Source organism: Musa acuminata, chromosome BXJ3-8 (genome assembly GCF_036884655.1).
Source record: "Musa acuminata AAA Group cultivar baxijiao chromosome BXJ3-8, Cavendish_Baxijiao_AAA, whole genome shotgun sequence".
NCBI lineage: Eukaryota > Viridiplantae > Streptophyta > Magnoliopsida > Zingiberales > Musaceae > Musa > Musa acuminata.
Window position 1 is genome coordinate 49,395,404 of NC_088356.1, and position 21,485 is coordinate 49,416,888.

Genomic DNA, 21,485 nt, shown 5'->3' on the forward strand with positions numbered 1-21,485 from the left:
TACCAATATGCTAGATCTGATTGCCACCTAATTAATGATACGTCCGATACGATATAAGGATCCATTTGGCATCGTTTTAGTTGGTCTATTTACCGGCTTAGGTCTGATTAGGATATTGGTCCATTTGGATCTACTAACAACTCTTATCGGGTTTAAGACTGAATCCGATCCGCGTGACAGAGGCTTTAACAATAATAAGTGTATTTCTTTCGATCATTCGAAATGACAATGAAAGAAGGGCATAAAGGGGTCTTGTTGAATCTCGTATTTTGATGATGAAACTATTTGATATATGTTTATGATTTAATCTGCGTTTTGAGTGACGCAGGATGCCTCGATCAGGATGAGACAATTAAAGTAGGAAAATCATGTTGTGCCGGAGGAACATGTCAGAAGATTGGACGTCGGGCCGGTAGATCGGTCGACGTATCGACAGAAGGCTTCGGGCCGTGGACTCGGGCATCGGACCAAGAAGAGCGGGTATTGTGCCAAGGATATCGGAGTTGCGGAGTCAACTGGCCGATTGGGCAATAGGCCGCAGGAAAGGACGATGCGCCGAAGAATCGGACGAAGCGTCGAGGGACCAATGACATGCCGGACAACTTGGTTAATTGCTTAGGATTAATTGTCTCGATCGAAGCTTTTGTTTATATGTGTAGGATTAACTACGATGAAAGTAAGACATGCAGCAAGAGTTGCGCTGGAGTCAAGACAATGATCACGTTGGGAGTTCGAGAGTTCGACGGAAGTTCGGACAGTCGTCGGAGGTTCTGTGGGAACAAATCCGAGAAGTCCATAAGCTTGCCAAAGAAGCTCGTCGGAACTCGCCAAGTGGATCGTCGCAAGTCCAGGAGTTTGCTGGAAGTCCGCAGGAGCATCACCGAGGGTTCATCGGATGATCGACGGAAGTTCGCCGGAAGCTCGCCGGAAGAAGCGATTGACGCACCGGAGCAAGCTGCAGAAATTGTCTTAGGAATTATCGTAGTTAGCACAATGATTAAGTTGGAAATGGGAGGTGATCCCATTAACTTAATCTTGGGGCAATTGGGCCCCTAAAAAACCCAAATTGGGCCGAATGGATCAACCCATTCGGACCTTGATTGCTGTGGGAGGTGCAACCGCCAAAGCCAAGAGGTGGCACCGCCTGGGCTAAGTATCCCAGCGAGACTGGGCGGTGCAATAGCTTCAGCCAGGAGCTGGCACCGCCTGGGCTCAGTCTCCAAGCGAGACTGGGCGGTGCAACCTCTCCTGACAGGAGGTGGCATCGCCTGAGCTCAGTCTTCGAGCTCTGCTAGGCGGTGCAACCGCCTGAGCTCGGTCTTCAAGCTCTGGCAGAGAGGTTCAATCGCCCCTGACAGAGGTGGCACCGCCCAGAGGCTCAGTCTTTGAGCTCTGCCAGGCGATGCAACCGCCCCAGTCAGGAGGTGCAACCGCCTGATCCCGGAATTCTGGGAATTGACAGTTTTGAGCTCCAAATTTGAACTGGGTTGGGGCCTATAAATACCCCACCCATTCAGCACTGAAAGAGCAAGAACTTACACACGAAATCTTGATCTTTCTCTGTGATTCTTAGAGCTCAAAATTGTTATAAAGGCCAAAAGTTCTCCTTCCTCTGTTCTTCCATGTTCTGAGTTGTAAAGAGAGGAGAGAAAATTTCTGTAAGGGTTGTCTCCTAAGCCCGTCAAAAGGAGTGAAACTGTAAAAGGGTGGTTGGCCTTCACCTATTGAAGGAAGGCCTCTAGTTGACATCGATGACCTCGTCGGTGGAGGAAGCCAAAAGTGGAGTAGGTCAAGATTGACCGAACCACTCTAAATCTCGGTTTGCATTATTTACTTTGAGCATTTTATATTTACTGCAAACCTCCTCAATAGCTTACTGCCTTCTACGCTTTTACGAACGAGTTTCTAAGTTTAGAGCTTTCCGAATCTGTGTTTAGACGTAAATCAGCTTTTTCGTACGATCATCATATTTCAGTTTACGTTTACGTTTTGATTTCAATTATAACTGCAAACTGCGTTCTGCGCATTTACAAAACGTATCTCAAAATTCAGTATTTTCAGAATCGGCATTTAGACGTAAACCAGTTTTATCGTACGAACGTCGTATTTCAGTTAGCGCTTGCATTCTGATTTCCATCATAAACTACAAACCGCCTTCATAGATTTACTTTAACTTCATCTCGCTTAATCTTAAGTTAAAGTAATCTTATAATCGGATTTTACACCGAAATCACTTTTATCACCGAACCAAGTTTTAATAGTTGAAAGATTTCCGGTGCACAAATTCACACCCCCCCCCCCCCCCTACCTCTTAGTGCTCTTGATCCTAACAGGTCTCACATAAGACCGAAACGTAATTTAGTGCGATGATCAGCATAATCAAAAGGATCATGTTTTCATCCAAACGTAGGCAAAAGTGAAGTACCTTTCTCTCCGTTCAATCCTGAACCTTGGGTCGCACAATCTTCCCCTTCATCTCGTCGTAAACCCCGTCGTAGTCAAAGACCGAGGGATCATCTTCCATTGCCTTTTTGTGCTGCTCCTCGAACTACCAAATTCCACCATCAATCAACCAACCCACAAGTTCATTTACTCATCAATACCAGGAATAAGTAAATCATTTCAAGAAACCTTCTGGAGAGACTTGTTCTTGGACGCCTGCCGTGAGATTTCCCTCTCGATGTCATCCTCGTCGTCGCCGCCGCCAAAAGCGAAGGCATGAGGGGGAGGGCGAGGAGGAGTTGGCTTCGAGGTCTTCTGTGCCGGCCGAAATCGAAGCTGGAGTTCGTACTTCTTCATCCCTCGGGCTCACTGACTCTTCTTCCTCCCCTTCTCGGACAAAAAGAAGGTACACTAATTTTTGCCTCGAATAGGTGGCAATCGAATCCGACTTTGGTTACATATTTACTGGTTTTCTTCCTCTGAGAAATCTTCTTAGAACCCAATTATCACCGCCATAGTCTCATCTAAAAGATCACTTCTTTTAATTTAATTATTCGAAATGACCATGAAAGAAGGGCATAGAGGGGTCTCACATATGGCCGAAACGTAATTTTATGTGATCATCAACGTAATCAAAAGGTTAATGTTTTCATCCAAACGTAGGCAAAAGTGAAGTACCATTCTCTCCGTTCGATCCTGAACCATGGGGCACGTAATCTTCCCCTTCATCTCATCATAAACCCAGTCGTATTCGAAGACCGAGGGATCCTCTTGCATTGCCTTTTTGTGCTGCTCCTCTATCTACCAAATGCCACCATCAATCAACCAATCCGCAAGTTTATTTACTCATCAATATCAAGAATAAGGAAACCATTTCAAGAAACCTTATGGGGAGACTTGTTCTTGGACGCCTGCCGTGAGATTTCCCTCTCGATGTCATCCTCATCGTCGCCGTCGCCGAAAGCGAAGGCAGGATGAGGGCGAGGAGGAGCTAGCTTCGAGGTCTTCTGCGCCGACAAAAATCGAAGCTAGAATCCGTACTTCTTCATCCCTCGTGCTCACCGGATCTTCTTCCTCCCCTTCTCGGACAAAAAGAAGGTACCCTAATTTCTGCCTCGAATAGGTGGCAATCGAATTCGACTTTGGGTACATATCTACTGGTTTTATTCCTCTGAGAAATCTTCTTAGAGCCCAATTATCACCGCCATAGTCTCATCTAAAAGATCACGTCTTTCAATTTGATTATTCGAAATGACCATGAAAGAAGAGCATAAAGCGGTCTCACATATGACCGAAACGTAATTCTATTCGATCATCAACGAAATCAAAAGGTTAATGTTTTCATCCAAACGTAGGCAAAAGTGAAGTACCTTTCTCTCCGTTCGATCCGGAACCTTGGGGCGCTTAATCTTCCCCTTCATGTCGTCGTAAACCCCGTCGTAGTCGAGACCGAGGGATCCTCTTCCATTGCCTTTTTGTGCTGCTCCTCGATCTACCAAATTCCACTATCAATCAACCAATCCGCAAGTTCATTTACTCATCAATACCAGGAATAAGGAAACAATTTCAAGAAACCTTCTAGAGAGACTTGTTCTTGGATGCCTGCCATGAGATTTCCCTCTCGATGTCATCCTCGCCGTCGCCATCGCCGAAAGCGAAGGCAGGAGGAGGGCGAGGAGGAGCTGGCTTCAAGGTCTTCTGCGCCGATGAAAATCGAAGCTAGAGTCCGTACTTCTTCATCCCTCGCGCTCATCGGCACTTCTTCCTCCCCTTCTCGGACAAAAAGAAGGTACCCTAATTTCTGCCTCGAAAAGGTGGCAATCGAATCTGACTTTGGGTACATATCTACTGGTTTTCTTCCTCTGAGAAATCTTTTTGGAGCCCAATTATCATCGCCAAAGTCTCATCTAAAAGACTACTTCTTTCAATTTGATCATTCGAAATGACCATGAAAGAAGGGCATAAAGGGATCTCACATATTACCGAAACGTAATTCCATGCGATCATCAGCTTAATCAAAAGGATCATGTTTTCATCCAAACATAGGCAAAAGTGAAGTACCTTTCTCTCCGTTCGATCCTGAACCTTGGGGCGCGCAATCTTCCCCTTCATCTCGTTGTAAACCCTGTCGTAGTCGAACACCGAGGGATCCTCTTCCATTGCCTGTTTGTGCTGCTCTTCGATCTACCAGATTCCGCCATCAATCAACCAACCCGCAACTTTATTTACTCATCAATACGAGTAATAAGGAAACCATTTCAAGAAACCTTCCGGAGAGACTTGTTCTTGGACGCGTGCCGTGAGATTTCCCTCTCGATGTCATCCTCGTTGTCCCCGCCGTCGAAAGCGAAGGCATGTGGGTGAGGGCGAGGAGGAGTTGGCTTCGAGGTCTTCTGTGCCGGCGGAAATCGAAGCTGGAGTCCGTACTTCTTCATCCCTCGCGCTCACCGATTCTTCTTCCTCCCCTTCTCGGACAACAAGAAGGTGCCCTAATTTCTGCCTTGAATAGGTGCAAATCGAATCCAACTTTGGGAACATATCTACTAGTTTTCTTCCCTTGAGAAATCTTCTTAAAGCCCAATTATCACCGCCATAGTCTCATCTAAAAGACACTTCTTTCAATTTGATTATTCGAAAAGACCATGAAAGAAAGGCATAAAGGGGTCTCACATTTGACCGAAATGTAAATCTATTCGATCATCAACGTAATCAAAAGGTTAATGTTTTCATCCAAACGTAGGCAAAAGTGAAGTACCTTTCTCTCCGTTCGATCCTGAACCTTTGGGCGCGTAATCTTCCCCTTCATCTCATCGTAAACCCCGTCGTAGTCGAAGACCGAGGGATCCTCTTCCATTGCCTTTTTATGCTGCTCCTCGATCTACCAAATTCCACCATCAATCAACCAATCCGCAAGTTCATTTACTCATCAATACCAGGAATAAGGAAACCATTTCAAGAAACCTTCTGGAGAGACTTGTTCTTGGACGCCTGCCATTAGATTTCCCTCTTGATGTCATCCTTGTCGTCGCCGTCGCCGAAAGCGAAGGCAGGAGGAGAGCGAGGAGGAGCTGGCTTCGAGGTCTTCTGCGCTGGCGAAAATCGAAGCTGGAGTCTGTACTTCTTCATCCCTCGCGCTCACCGGCTCTTCTTCCTCCCCTTCTCGAACAAAAAGAAGGTACCCTAATTTCTGTCTCGAATAGGTGGCAATCGAATCCGACTTTGGGTACATATCTACTGGTTTTCTTCTTTTGAGAAATCTTCTTGGAGCCCAATTATCACCGCCAAAGTCTCATCTAAAAGATCACTTCTTTCAATTTGATCATCCAAAATGACCATGAAAGAAGGGCATAAAGGGGTATCACATAAGATCGAAACGTAATTCCGTACGATCATCAGCGTAATCAAAAGGATCATGTTTTCATCCAAACGTAGGCAAAAGTGAAGTACATTTTGCTCCGTTCGATCCTGAACCTTGGGGCGCGCAATCTTCCCCTTCATCTTGTCATAAACTCCGTCGTAGTCAAAGACCGAGGGATCCTCTTCCATTGCCTTTTTGTGCTGCTCCTCGATCTATCAAATTCCACCATCAATCAACCAACCCGGAAGTTCATTTACTCATTAATACCAGGAATAAGGAAAACATTTAAAGAATCCTTGTATCGTCCGATACGTCACCAATATGTCAGATCCAATTGCCACCTAATGAATGATACGTCCGATATGATGCCAAATGAATCCTTGTATCGTATCGGATGTATCATTCATTAGGTGGCAATCGGATCTGACATATTGGTATTTGGTTATTTTAATATAAGAGAAGGGAAGATTGACGAGACAAAAAGAAAATTACACAAGCGGCTCTTTTTAGGATTTTGATGGCATACAATGTTTAAAAGGATGAAGCATCCCACACTGACACGAATCTTAAAAAAATACACCCGTTATTGTTAAAGCCTCTGTCATGCGGATCGGATTCGGTCTTAAAGAAATACACCTGGGTCGGAGGTTGCCGTTGGCTAGACATGTCTCGCAATGCAACCCGGCGTCGCAATTCCCGTTGGACATGCAGATCGAACCGAGCTGTGTTTTACGGAGAAGAAGAAAACCCAAAGGTGAAGAGGAGAGATGGAGAAAGGTGACGGAAGAGAAGAGGGTAGCAAAGAACCTGAGTAGAAGAAGACGAAGGAAGAAGGCGAGAATGGAGCAGTAGCAGCAAAAGCAGTGGCAGCAGCTGCAATAGAAGGCTGAAGCTCTGAACCAAGATAGATTTGAGCAACAACAGAGATATAACAACATACCTGCATCACTGTGATCACTAATATGATTACCGAATTACAGTCTTCTCTCTGCCCTTCAGAGCAAGATGGAAATGGAGATGATGGAGAGCCAAGGAATGGAGTTTTTGGGAGGATGATGGCCTACTGCAGCTTTTGTCTTCCGAGTCACAGAGATGTCAGAGGAGAGAACATGTTACGAGATAATGTATGTCGTACGAGGGTGGCCAACCACATTGCCGAGATCTACAAAATTTGAACTCACGGGCAGGAGTTTGGTCCCAAATGTAGCAGAATAGGTCGAAGTCGAATTGATGACACGTTGATCCATACGATTGTATCCAACCGGTAGTGTACAAGCACAATACACCACGGTTGATGGACGGTTCGGAATCCCGTTTAAGGAAAGAAACACACGGTTAAGTCGCGTAGATACTACACGTGAGTGTACTCTGATGCGTGACGTTAAAGGTCATAAATATATATATATATATTGAGGACAAAGATTTCCATTGCATTGGTTGAACAATGAGTTGATCGAACCATGCAAGATCGACACCGGTGAACAACGCGATGAATACGAAGAGGAGGAGAACCTTCCGACTCGTTCGCCGACCTTTTTATTGGTGCAGCTGTAAAGCCTGTAAAAGATTATGATGATGGTGATAAATTTTTGGGAGGAGAACCATACTGTAAAAGATTACGATGATGGTGATAAATTGGCAGCTGTGGATCAATCAACTGAACGTTACACGAGAGGTGATGACGCATTGGCTTCAGCAAGCGAGCGTTTTCTAACTCGAAAGAGAGTAAGACAGCAGTTGGAAAGCAGTTGTTTCGTCTCTATTTAGCACTTATATCTGGAGTTAAAATTGGTATTCTTTGATGCCATTTATAGTAACCTCATCGGTTATTTAGTTTTTGAGGAACTCAAGAAGTGCACCTCTTGGTAAGTTTGCTGTAAGCATTTCTCCAAAATAAGCAAAAGAAGCATCAAACATTTCATGTTAGACGCTTATTTATACACATAAAAGTTGTTTGAAGTGATAGTGGTCAGTCTATATATGATTATGAACAGAGGAGGATGCAGCCGAGGCTGGTGAAGTCGAAGTTGCTATTATCAAAATTGCACCAAGATAAAAGTGATGTAAACGCAAAAGTTACAATAACATAGACCTCATTTGTAGCTTCTTCAGTTATTTGTGTCCGTCTAAGCAGAAGTAAGATGAACATAGAAGTTCAATTCTGAGAAGAATTCTATCAGGAGAAGTATTGCGTGTCTGGGGAAGTGGCAGAATTTTTTTTATGTCACTGCAGATTGTTGTCCAATAATAAATAATAGAATTTTGGCCTTCTCTAATGGCAAACAGAGAACAAAACCACTTCTAAACAAACAACAAATTTTGCAGGGAAATGATGAGCCACCGCTTCAACAATTGGAGAAATAAAAAAGAGAGAGGATTCTATTATTAGGGAATAAACAAACAAAAGCTTTAACCTTTAACTTTAGTTGGAGCCAAAAACAAAAGCTAAAGATGGAGGGGAAGAAATTATAATGTCACCTCAAAATGATTTCAGATGTTGTGGGGAGAAGCAACGGGAAAGATATCTCGTTCACATTCCAGCTTCAACCTTGGGGGTATCATTAGAACCAGAGAGAGCGTGCAATAATATATAGTCAGACTACAGGAAGGTTGTCATAATCCTATAGCGAAAATGCCATTAAGATTCCTCCAAAATCTAATCTTCCAACCACCTTTGGTCTCCCCCCACTCATCATTCACCACCGATAAAATCTTGGTTCCAGACAAATCTCAAAAAGACTATAGACCGAAGAGGAGAAAAGACGGTCAATATTCTAGATTAGGACTTCTACGAATGATACGTCCGATACGATACAAGGATACATCCGATACGATACAAGGATCCATTTGGCTTCGTTTTAAATGGTCTATTTACCGAATCATATCCGATTAGGATATTGGTCCATCTGGATCCATTAACAACTCTTATCGGGTTTAAGACCGAATTTGATACGCGTCACAGAGGATTTAACAATAACGGGTGTATTTCTTTAAGATTCGTGTTAGTGTGGGATGCTTCGTCCTTTTAATCGTTGTATGCTATTAAAAATTTAAAAAGAGCCGCTTGTGTAATTTTCTTTTTGTCTCGTCAATCTTCCCTTCTCTTCTATTAAAATAATCAAATACCAATATGTCAGATCCGATTGCCACCTAATGAATGATCCAATACGATACAATGCTATCAAAATCCGATATGATGCCATGTAATGAAGAAGAAAACCCAAAGGTGAAGAGGAGAGATGGAGAAAGGTGATGGAATAGAAGAGGGTGGCAAAGAACCTGAGCAGCAGAAGACGAAGGAAGAAGGCGTGAATGGAGCAGTAGCAGCAAAAGCAGTGACAGTAGCTGTAGTAGAGGGCTGAAGCTTTGAACCAAGATAGATTTGAGCGACAATAGAGATATAACAACATACCTGCATCACTGTGATCACTAATATGATTACTGGATTATAGTCTTCTCTCTGCCCTTCAGAGCAAGATGGAAATGGAGAGCCAAGGAATGGTGTTTTTGGGAGGATGATGGCCTACTGCAGCTTTTGTCTTCCGAGTCACAGAGATGTCAGAGGAGAGAACATGTTATGAGATAATGTATGTCGTACGAGGGTGGCCAACCACATTGCCGAGATCTACAAAATTTGAACTCACGGGCAAGAGTTTGGTCCCAAATGTAGCAGAATAGGTCGAAGTCGAATCGATGACACGTTGATCCATACGATTGTATCCAACCGGTAGTGTACAAGCACAACACACCACGGTTGGTGGACGGTTCGGAATCCCGTTTAAGGAAAGAAACACACGGTTAAGTCGCGTAGATACTACACGTGAGTGTACTCTGATGCGTGACATTAAAGGTCATAAATATATATATATTGAGGACAAAGATTTCCATTGCATTGGTTGAACAATGAGTTGATCGAACCATGCGAGATTGACACCGGTGAATACGAAGAGGAGGAGAACCTTCCGACTCGTTCGCCGGCCTTTTTATTGGTGCAGCTGTAAAGCCTGCTAGCGGTTCGCCATGTGCTCGCACTGTGAAGACACAGCTTCGTGGACTGTTACAAGTCCACGGCGGCTGTAGGAAGGCCTGCGGCCTGCAGCCTGCAGCAGCCTACAGCCTGTGGCTGATGCCTGCAAGTTGTCACGTCGTGTAATGGGCTACTGTTCGATCGAGGATCAACAATTCTAAGACGAGGGAAATCAATTTCCCATGCATTGACAATTGACACAGTGTGTATGCATGCAAGGAAAGAAGTCAATGGACACTGTTAGTGGCGCTCTACAAGGTCGAGTCTGCTCTCATGTGCAGCATTGACTTCATCGCATATAGTATGCAGAATCAACTCCAATCGCGTTCGTCGATTCACTGGCTATCAGTTCCACAATCTACGACAGTGCTCACATGCTTCGATCACCGTCGCATTGCAAGGAAAACAAAACATCATCTCCTCGTAGAAATAAGTAATGTGCTGTCTGTCACAAGAAAAATGTTTCGTGGGGCGGATGGGGGGGAATGAGGAATACAGCTAACCTGTGACCTGTCACCGAATAACTGCACGTGGGGTGTCACGCCGCGGTGACGGAAGCTAAGAACACAGACTAAATTACCCATACACCATTGCCTCTGTAAACTAATGCTGAAACCCACAGTAAGGCACAAAAAGCGACAAAGTCCAGCGTTGGCACGCGGAAACTTCTCCGGCCAACGAAGAGGAGGGTAGAAATAAAGGGAGAAAGGAGGAGGAGGAGGAGGAGGAGCCAATTGTGGGTTGCTGAGATCCAAAATGCACGCCAAGACCGACTCCGAGGTCACGAGCATCGCGCCTTCGTTGCCCGCCCGGCCGGTGTACTACGTGCAGAGCCCGTCGCGTGACTCCCATGACGGCGAAAAGACGGCGACGTCGTTCCACTCCAGCCCCGTCCTCAGCCCGGCTCACTCCCCCTCCGCGTGAGAGGCTTGAGGAAGGGGAGGAAGAAGAGCCTGTGAGCGCGACGGATGAAGAAGTGCGGACTCCAGCTTCGATTTCCGCCGGCGCAGAAGATCTCGAAGTCAGCTCCTCCTCGCCCTCCCCCTCCTGCCTATGGTTTCAGCGGCGGCGACGACGACTATGACATCGAGACGAAAATCTCACGACAGGCGTCCAAGAACAAATCTCTTCATAAGGTTTTTTGAAATTGTTTTCTTATTCTTGGTATTGATGAGTAAATGAATTTACGGGTTGTTTGATTGATTGATGGTGGAATTTGATAGATTGTGGAGCAGTACAAAAAAGGCAATGGAAGAAGATTCGACTATGACGGGATTTACGACGAGATGAAGGGGAAGATTGCGCGCCCCAAGGTTCATGATCGAACGGAGAGAAAGGTACACTTTTGCCTACGTTTGAATGAAAAGATCCTTTTGATTACGCTGATGATCGCATGGAATTGCCATATTGCCATGTTTCGTGGTGATATATACAGGTTTTTAGTGTCATCACTGTATGTCATGGTTCTTTGCTTGGATTCATTGTCTTGTGCATTTTGTGTTGTAATGTCTAGAGGTTTCTGGTGTCATCGTCATTGCAAGTTCTGCTTCTTTATGTGGATTCATTGTTCAGCTGCTACCTATCTCGATAGGCAGCTTTCTTCGTCAGTAATTATATATGGAGATGACTCTGGTGACACAACTGACCAAATAATCGTGAAATAGGAACAGAAATCTAATTTTGTTGGTGTTGTGTAGCATTAAAAGAACCTCAAATATAGAGAGAGATTGGTCGGAGAAGCATTAGACGGATGTGTCTTTCCAGGTGTTCATCTGAACAGTAGTTCTACTTGTGTGTTGGTGGAGATAAAGCAGAGGCCAACAAAAAAGTATCAGACAGACATCCAACTCGTTTGTCTTGTCTCTGCCCCTCTGTTCGACCGAACAACTGTGCTCATCTAATTTATGGTACAAGCAGTGACTCCATTGCTGCAGCTTGTTTCAGAGAAAGTGAAACAAAGTGGGGAATCATCTGATAAAGAAGTCAAAGAACAGGCTGCATACTGTGCGCTGCCAATCTGGCTGGGTAAAAGGAGCTGTGACATGGTTAAAAGACATGCATGGTCTGAGAGCTCCGTGTATGGGACAGCGCAATGTGTGCAAGCTTTGGTTTTGTTGGACCCAAATTTGCTGGTGCTACAGAGGCCATGGTCTTCACCAACATTTAGAATGAATATTTCTCATAAATATATATATAATTAAAAGGTATTCAGGGATTTTATTTTTTGGCAATATCATCACGTTATCGGATCTAGAATAATATAACCGGAGAATGAACATGTTCACAATAAACGCAGCTTCTGAAATCAAAGACATGGCTTGAATGCTGCATAATGAGAAAGGAGACAGAAGTAGGTTTTACTCATAAAAAGTCAACATTCTAATCCTGCATTTGCAGGAGAGTCCATGATTAGTCAATGGCCTTAGCATCATCCGAACTGTAATCCTATATGGTCATTGCAGCTTCTTGTATCACAAGGTGGAAATATTTCTCATCGAATCAATTTCTTATTCCAATTTGTTTTCTTTTTCTTTTGATTTTGTTTTTATAATATCCACAAAGGGTTATCTTGAATTTTACTATAGCTTGCTGGATATAAACTGGGAGTTGGTTGGATGAGAGGACTTATAAAATAAACTAAATCATGATGGTTTCGTCAGTGAGATTAAAGTGGAAGAATTATGTTATGTTATTATATATGGTGTTAATGATCCATTTCTGCCTAAGCAAATGTATGTGAATCACCGAGATATGCTCTTCTACAAGGCTTTTACTTACCATATTAGAAAATTTTAAATGATATAATATATTTTTTTATTAAAATATTTTAATAATTATATAATTAATTATATCGAAGTCAGATGACTCGTCACGACATAATATTATACCTCACATACATCAGGTCATAATTAGATTATGTAGAATTTGTAATATCTCGACTCATCTTAGATATAAAATTAATATAATTTATAAAAATTAAATTTTTTATTTATTAATTTTAATTTAAATTTTTAAACAGTGATTTCAACTTAACAAAATTGACGATCCAATCAACTCAACCGAGATTAAATAGAGTTTATCTTTATTTAGAAATTGATTTTTATGACATGGAAACACAAAAACGACTATAAAAAAATCCAAATAAGGTGATTTTTCTTTTGTTGTTGTTGTTGACATGACGTGTTGTATGAAACAGTCTTTGCGTATGCTTTCCACCCTTCTTTGATACATATCTGTGCCAGGAAAACCGGTAGGTCGTTGAGTTGTTCTCGCTCTCTCACGATGCTCACTTTTACTTGTCCAATTATAAGGCAGGTAATTGAACGCGTTGGCCGGAAAGAGTAAGAGAGTTTTGTCATGACACCTCGTCGGCCTAGGATTACTTATCCTCTCTCGAGGCGTATGCTAACTCCCTTCCTCGGTTCATTCGATATTGGTGGGGCTTCGATCGGATACCGGACTCGGAACGATCGGAGGTCGAATTTTAGGGCTTTTTGACCTTTTCCCCGGACCATCCAACTGAATCTTGAGTGGTTCTACGTGGGATTCATGGGTTTTCGGCATCTATTTGGGTTTTTGATCCAACCAAATCGGTGAGTCCTTCGGATTGGAGCCCAGCGACAATTGATTCGTTCTGCGAACTAGGGCTTTTCTTGAGCCCTAATTATTTAAGAGCTCAGAGCTCGTCATTGGGAGATCGATCCATCACTTTCTTATTAGATCTGCAAGAGGGATGAAGAAGTATGGACTCCAGCTTTGATTTTCGCTGGCGCAGAAGACCTCGAAGCCAGCTCCTCCTCGCCCTCCCCCTCTTGCCTTCGCTTTCGACGGCGACGACGACGAGGATGACATCGAGAGGGAAATCTCACGGCAGGCGTCCAAGAACAAGTCTCTCCAGAAGGTTTCTTGAAATGGTTTCTTTATTCCTGGTATTGATGAGTAAATGAACTTGCGGGTTGGTTGATTGATGGTGGAATTTGGTAGATCAAGGAGCAGCACAAAAAGGCAATGGAAGAGGATCCCTCAGTCTTCGACTACGACGAGGTTTCCGACGAGATGAAGGTTAAGATTTCGCGCCCCAAGGTTCAGGATCGAACGGAGAGAAAGGTACTTCACTTTTGCCGACGTTTGGATGAAAACATGATCCTTTTGATTACGCTGATGATCGCATGGAATTACGTTTCGATCTGATGTGAGACCCCTTTATGCTCTTCTTTTATGGTCATTTCGAATGATCAAATTAAAAGAAGTAATCTTTTAGATGAGACAGCGGGGGTGATAATTGGGCTTCAAGAATATTTCTCAAAGGAAGAAAACCAGTAGATATGTACCCAAAGTTGGATACTCTACAAAATGAACTCACCTTATTACTCTTTTTGAAATTGGTTTTCCCTCTTGTGTTCAGGGTGGGGTAGGTGTGACGGTGATTATTTATTGTATCTTCTCCGTTCCTTTCTTGAAATAAACATGGGATACCTTTTCCAGTTTTTTTTTCTTTTTCAAGTTAGTCGATCTCTCATCCAAAGAGTATTGAATTATATTTTGGTTGAAATTCATATCAATAATAGGATACAAAGTAAAGCTTTGTGGACTTTGTATGTTTGCTTTGGCACAATAATTAACATTTTAATTTTCAATTGTGCTTTGTTCAAGTATGATGTGAATTCAAAAATCCTAATTCGGCAGTTCTTTTTCGGCGGCATCCTTTTTGTATTAAACCTAAATTGTGGGAGAGGATCGACCTTATTTTTTGAGTGCTTAACGATTAAGAATGCAAGTTAAAAATTTTATGTCTGTGTTTGATCTTGGTTGCAGTCAAAGTATATAGAAACACTTATGGAGAAAGCAAAACAACGTGAGCGGGAACATGAAATTGTATATGAGAGGAAGCTGCTGAAAGAGAGGAGCAAGGATGATCACCTTTTTGCAGATAAGGAAAAGTTTGTAACCAGTGCCTACAAGAAAAAGCTTGCAGAACAAGAAAAATGGTTGGACGAAGAGAGGCTGCGCCAAATTCGTGAAGAAAGAGATGATGTAAGTGGCTCATATCTTTCTTTTTGCTGCTTTGCTTTATTTTTCTTGTTGCAGATGTAATGTGATTTATGCAACCTTTTGTGCATAAAAAACATCCACTGTTCAACAAAATGTGGTGTATTCGACAATTGATTTTGTTTTTCTCTGGTGGAAGAATAAAAGCTTAAAATCACTTCAATGTTGTAGAATCAGCTCATCAGCAATTGCCTTTTGTATATTTATCTGGACTTTTTTGAGAAGCCAAAACCATGAGTTTGTCGGGGTCATGAAACATGGTAATACTTTTATTAGAACTTATCAATTTATTGTTTGAATGTGCTTCCAATTTGGAGTTCTGTTGTACATACTTGTGTCATCTTCTTTTGTTAAATTTAAATCCTTTTGGTATTAACATCAGATAGAAATACTTTCGATAACTTTTGTAGATTTATAGTGATGAAAGTTATTAAGTGTATATTTCGCCTTCGGGAGTATTGCATTTGTGAGCATAATTATTGAATTTATCTATTAGCTAATTGATGAATTGTAATATTAGCTATCAAGTATTAGATGCTATTTGGTGTTGGCCACATGGAATGAGACCTTGGTAAAAGTATTGCATCCAAGGTTCACATCTTAGTCATCTATTAATATAAGCTTGGTGGTAATTTTTATTTTTTCCATAAAAATTGAATTTATCTGATTTTGATTTTTTGTATTGATTTTAATTTTTCTGTGATCTTATCCTATCATCATCTTTGTCCAATACTCCAACCATATTGTCCCAACCAATTGTTGCATTATTATCCCCTTCTTGTTTACCAGTCTTGACCTTCATCTCGATTTTTAAAACCTTGATCAGATCAGAATTTGGACAGTTTTGGTTAGGGGTTCGATTTATACCCAGTTTAGTCAGATAGGCTATCAGATCACATCGTGTTAATATATGTGACACTTGTAGTCTTATAAACTATAATCTTCCAATTATGAAGCACAGTGAGGTGTCTTGAGGGTTTGAGTGGATTTGACAACCTGGCTAACTTATGATCAGCATGGTTCATGTCTTTAACATCAGTTAGGGCAAGACTTAGGAGAGGACAAGACTTATGATGGTTCTCATGTTATTGTGAAACATGGAGCACCATAATTTTTTTACGCTTAGCCCGTAAGATTGGTCCTTCTGGTGACAATACGCATGTTTAATGTTCCGAAACTTAATGTGAATTTTCTTTTATGTTATCAACCATAGTGCAAGAAGATCCATTATGAGTGAAGGCTTCTAGTTATTGTATGTTGAATCCAATTCAAATGGCTGCTTTCAGCAATGATGCAATTCAAATTTGACTAGTATTTGAGTGATAAGTTGTTTTATGATGCAATTAAGTGGGAGTAGCAATTTCATTATTTCTCAGGAGTGATCACACTTCTCTTCGATGCTTTTACTTTTTTAGTTGGTTATCATGGTCATTAAATTTCATTATGAAGCAGTTATTTCTTTTCTTTAATCAGTTAATGTAACCGACATGACTGCTTCATGTAGGTAACCAAGAAGAGTGACTTACGCGATTTTTACTTTGGGCTCGGTGAGAATGTAGCTTTTGGTGCTCAGTCAGAAGATGCCACAAAACGGAAGGAACAAAAGCCACCCGGAGGCACTTCAGTGGTACCTGAACATGGCCCTACTGAGAAGAATGCACAGACAGATTATACTCGAGATACAGAGAAAGATGATACTCAAGCCAAGACTTCTAGTCATACACAGAACAACTCTGAGCAAGCTGCAAAGTTAACAACATCAGATGTTACTGTAAAAGATTACGATGATGGTGATAAATTGGCAGCTGTGGATCAATCAACTGAACGTTTCACGAAAGGTGATGACGCATTGGCTTCAGCAAGAGAGCGTTTTTTAACTCGAAAGAGAGCAAGACAGCAGTTGGAAAGCAGTTGTTTCGTTTCTATTTAGCACTTATATCTGGAGTTAAAATTGGTATTCTCTAATGCCATTTATAGTAACCTCATCGGTTATTTAGTTTTTGAGGAACTGAAGAAGTGCACCTCTTGGTAAGTTTGCTGTAAGCATTTCTCCAAAATAAGCAAAAGAAGCATCAAACTTTTCATGTTAGACGCTTATTTATACACATAAAAGTTGTTTGAAGTGACAGTGGTCAGTCTATATATGATTATGAATAGAGGAGGAAAAGAAATGAACAGCACTCGGGGTAGAGAGAGGAATAGAAATGGGCCGTGGAATGAACGAAGTAGAGACTATTATGATAGTATGGAAGAGGACAACAATGACTTTGCCCCGGGGTACCGTAGAGATCGGCTAAGAGGGTACGAGGAAGTGGGAAGTAGTATCGCTGAAAATGAACAGCACTCGAAGGGAGAAGTGGTGGGTGAATCTGGTTCAGAGCTTGATGATGCTGGATCGAAGGCGAGCTCAAACAGTACCAGGAAGGATGTTCCCACGGAAGTGGATGCCGATGAGAACAAAGGGGCAGAAGAAGTGTTGGCTTCGAATTCAGAAGCTGGAGGAGTTAAGAGTGGTAAGTATGATGCGTTAGAGAAAAAGATTTCCACGGAAGAGTACTCAACCGTGAAGCCTGATGGAGTCGAGGAAGGTGTCTACTCTGTCAGCAATGATGGTAGTGATCTATTGAAGCTCAGTGGTTTTCCAAAAGTGCCAACGCGACCGCGGTCATCACTGTCACATAAAGGTCCTACAGATGACCATTGCCTCAGTACTGATGGTGGAAACAAGATTGAAGTTGTTCCTAAAGGAGATTTTGAGATGGTTATAGATGATGTTCCAACTGATGGCTTCTTAAAAGAATCGCATGTGGATCACTCTGACCATTTGAAATATGAAGAACAAGCTAATTCTGGTGATGTTGATATCAAATCCTCTAAAGAAACAATAGAGTCTCCCTGTGAGCCACAGATGAACCTCCTGCATTCAACATCATCTGCTATGATGGTAGATGTAGGGAAGGAGGATAAGTTTGCTAACCATGTGAGTCAAGAGGAGGAACACGAGAAACAAATTAACTCATCTTCGCCTACTGCATCTCAGCAAAATCAATTCTCTCAGCTTGATGGTTCTAGACAAACTCAGGCTAGCCTGTTCATGGAGATGCCACCTCAGAGTGAAGAAATGGAGGCAATCGATCAATTGAAACAAGTCACTGCCAATTTACCTCCAAAAGTTGAAGCTCAATCATTCATGGAGATGGAAGATGTAAAGCAAAACCAACCAACTTAATTTAAAATCTGTGATCTGAACCTAATGGAAGCTCCTGAGATAACTGAGATTCCCAGTGATCCTCTTTTGAATGATTGTAATATTTCAGCTCCTCCTCTGGAAACTGAGAAACAACTTTCGGTTGATTTTGGCCTGTCGATAAATAGCAAGGCCAAAGTTACTTATGACTTCAACCGTCTTTCAGGTGATGACAAAGTGATTCCAGTAATTGATTTGGAAGACGATTCTCCAATTGAAGTGAATCCCTGTAATCCTTCGAAGGCCAAGTAAGTTTTTTTCATATAGCTGGTCAATTTGTGGAATGTTTGATATTTCTATGCCATTTTTTCTTGAATTTATTAGACCTTAATATTTGTACTCCTCCCTCACTAGATGAGTTATTCCTGATGTGGTAATAAAGCAGGAACGAATTGATATATCCTGTAGAGAATGTTATGAACCACACAGCACATTCAGATGACCTTCCTGTCATTCAGGACAGCTACAGTCTAGCCATTTCTGACTACCTGGGAGCTGATATGTCATGCAGCCCATCAGTACAAGCAGACCTTAATAACCTTCAAGTTGGAATTGATCTTCATGGTGCTGAGGTATATGCATGGCTTGTTAACAGAAATCCTGTTCTTCAGATTAAATTCTTTTTCTGCTAGTTAATCTCTTGAAGATAATCTTTCTGTTCTTTCATATAATCCTGTTACAAATATAAATCTGCTATTTTTTTCTTTTTTGTCTGTTTTTAGGGGTTTCCTGGTGTTGATGATTCAATATATGGATCTCTTGGAGATATAGGTTTGTATTATTTGCTGCAGTTTTTGTTGTTTTCTATACAAATTATCATTTTTCAGAAGTTAACTTTGATTAGTGCTAGTAATTCACTTCTATTTTTGTTTTCCCCCCACAAAATTAGTCTTTTCTTAGCAGTTAGCTTTTTATTTTTGCAATCATTTGAATTTTGAAAGTTCTTTAACATATTAAAATTCAAGTTATTACTACTGTTGGATGTTCATGAGATTTTTCTTTTCATGAAATAGAAGGCAAAGCCATTTAAATTTAGTAGATAAGATTAGAGCTAAAATTTTGGTACAACACAAAAGATAGGGAAAAAACTTGGAATGAGTAGTAGTCCCCTACTCTGTCTTCCTTCATCTCAGTTCCAGTGCTAAGTGGGACTTGGGGCTAGATTCCACTTTCAAATCCAAATATGAAAGTGCCAGGTGGTGAAATTGTATCTTGAGCCTTGCCTAATCCATCTAGCAATCCTGGTTGACCTTGGAACACCTCAAATGCCTGCCATGCATATTAATCTTCCCACCATCCGAGTGAAAGTAATCCTTGTCACATGCATCTTGTAGTGACACAGCAGCACGAAGCTGTCCAAATGGCCAATCATGTAGGATATTCATGATTGGAGCTGAAACCCACCTTGGCTTAGCCAGTTACATAGTGGATGCGGGCAGTTCAACTGGAGAGTCTTGCTAAGGTTGAGTTCAAGTTCAGTTTCCTTCGCAATAGTCTTTTAGTACATGTACATAAACAACCTATATGTTAACTAAATACATGGAAGACTAACACGAGTGCAACAAAGTGCTGTCAAATTCTGGTTCACTATCTGTGTACAGTGTGTATTAGTAGGAATCAATTGTGAGGTTGGGTCATGGCATTACAGTGAGGTTGCTCTTTTCACAACCAGGTGACCAAGTTTCATGAACATAGCAGCTTGAGGGGTCCCTAGACCCAACCTCAGTATAGAGTCTCGTATACTAGGCATTTTTCAAAATTCTTGTCATTTGAAAACCTATGTCAAATTTTGAAAAGATAAGCCATGCCAAAAACATGTCCAAGTATGTTCACCTCATAACACTAGCTATGCCAGATCATCTGAATTGGGTTAGGCTGAATTTGCATATTGGCACAAACATTTCCAAGCTCAATTCATAATGGTTTCGAAATACTTGTTACGGTAATAAGCTGGTGAAAATGGAGTGTATTTACTGTTGTACTTAATTTTTTATTCTCTCTTTTTGCTTGAGGATTCATCTGATGTGTGGTTGTATTCATTGTAAATTGCTTTACATGAATGATTAAGTTTGGATATTGAAGCATATTAGATAGTTTTCCAAGTTTGTTTTAAATGTTTGCTACACAACATTTTGTTTTATAATTTTAACAATATTTTTCACTTGTAGGATTCATGGAGGTCTGGGACCATCCAACACAAGATTATGAGAAGTTCTTTTGAACCTTTAACTGTGTTGTGGCAATTTAAGTAAGGCTGCTTATTACTTATCCTCCAGCCAGTATCTGGATTTCAAACATCTAGGATTTTAGACAATAAATAGCACATTGATATATCAACTATCAGTTGCTGTGTCCAGTATCTAAACCACATGTCACAAAGTTGTGTTCTGCTTTTGTTGTCTGCTGCTTTAAATTCCTGCCATTAACTTTGTCCTTACCTTGTGAGAATGGTTGTTTTGTACCTTGTTCAGTAACTTCTGTTTGCCTGTTTGAGGAGAGGCTTTCATCTAATTCAATAGTCTATTGTTTGATGATGAAGGTTAACATTGATTAACTTAATTGTGCTCTATGTAGCTAATATTGCTGAAGTATCATTATCAGTTAATGTTTTATCTCATTATATTTCCAGATGTTCTTTTTCCCACTAATCTTATGTTTAGTGCTAGATTGGCTTGCAGTTGGTAGATCCTTGTAACACATCTAAGTTCGATTTCTAGTATATTTTATCAAGATAAATTAGAAATTCTAGAGGTTGCCTCTTGGCTTTCCAGGGAAAGGAAGTGAGAATGAGAACACATAAGTATGAAAATTTTGTAAAGAAGTGGACTACTAGTGTTCAAAGAATTGGCATGTGAAACCATATAATGAAGAGTGAATGAAACTTTTTATTGCTGTTAGAAAGGTCCATGAAATTTGAACCAAGTCTTTTACTGGATTGAATGCTCAAGGATATAAAAATTTGTGTTGCATTAGGTTGGTCAAATTGGACAATGTGTAATAAAAACATCAGATTTGAGATAAAAATAATTAAAATATTAAAGGAACCTAAATTTGGGGAAAAATTAAAATTAAAAATAAAAAAAATACTTAAAGCTTGTTATTTTCCTCAACTTTTGAAACTACAACAGAAAGTTAAAGAAAAACTACTCAATTTTCTAGATAAAATCCCCTAAATGTTCAATTTATGAATTTTGAATTTCACCAAAATTTCTAACTTTCTATTTTCATCTTTGATTACTTGTGAAAAGAAACTCTAATAGTCTAGCTCTGGCTAATCATGTATCATATATGAAAACATCAGACAAAGATCATCAGGAGCTACTTATTGTCATATATAAAATTTATGCCTAAAGATTACTAAA

The 21,485-nt window shown here is 41.0% G+C and overlaps 2 protein-coding genes and 1 pseudogene across 2 annotated transcripts; 2 read left to right on the forward strand and 1 right to left on the reverse strand.

Moving 5' to 3' along the window:
- Positions 1-2,437: 2,437 nt before the first annotated feature.
- LOC135644286 (uncharacterized) lies at positions 2,438-4,877 on the reverse strand. The gene is made up of 5 exons (XM_065161752.1): positions 4,710-4,877; positions 4,504-4,626; positions 3,327-3,449; positions 3,121-3,243; positions 2,438-2,548 (listed from the first exon to the last, which is right to left on the reverse strand). The coding sequence occupies exons 1-5, from the start codon at positions 4,875-4,877 to the stop codon at positions 2,438-2,440; spliced, it is 648 nt and encodes a 215-aa protein (XP_065017824.1).
- A 5,587-nt stretch (positions 4,878-10,464) lies between these two features.
- LOC135644967 (uncharacterized protein At4g26450-like) lies at positions 10,465-20,344 on the forward strand (annotated as a pseudogene).
- LOC135644288 (uncharacterized) lies at positions 10,796-16,806 on the forward strand. The gene is made up of 5 exons (XM_065161753.1): positions 10,796-10,963; positions 11,051-11,164; positions 13,812-13,934; positions 14,643-14,861; positions 16,381-16,806. Exons 1-5 carry the CDS (start codon positions 10,796-10,798, stop codon positions 16,804-16,806), a joined length of 1,050 nt encoding a protein of 349 aa, XP_065017825.1.
- Positions 20,345-21,485: the final 1,141 nt, after the last annotated feature.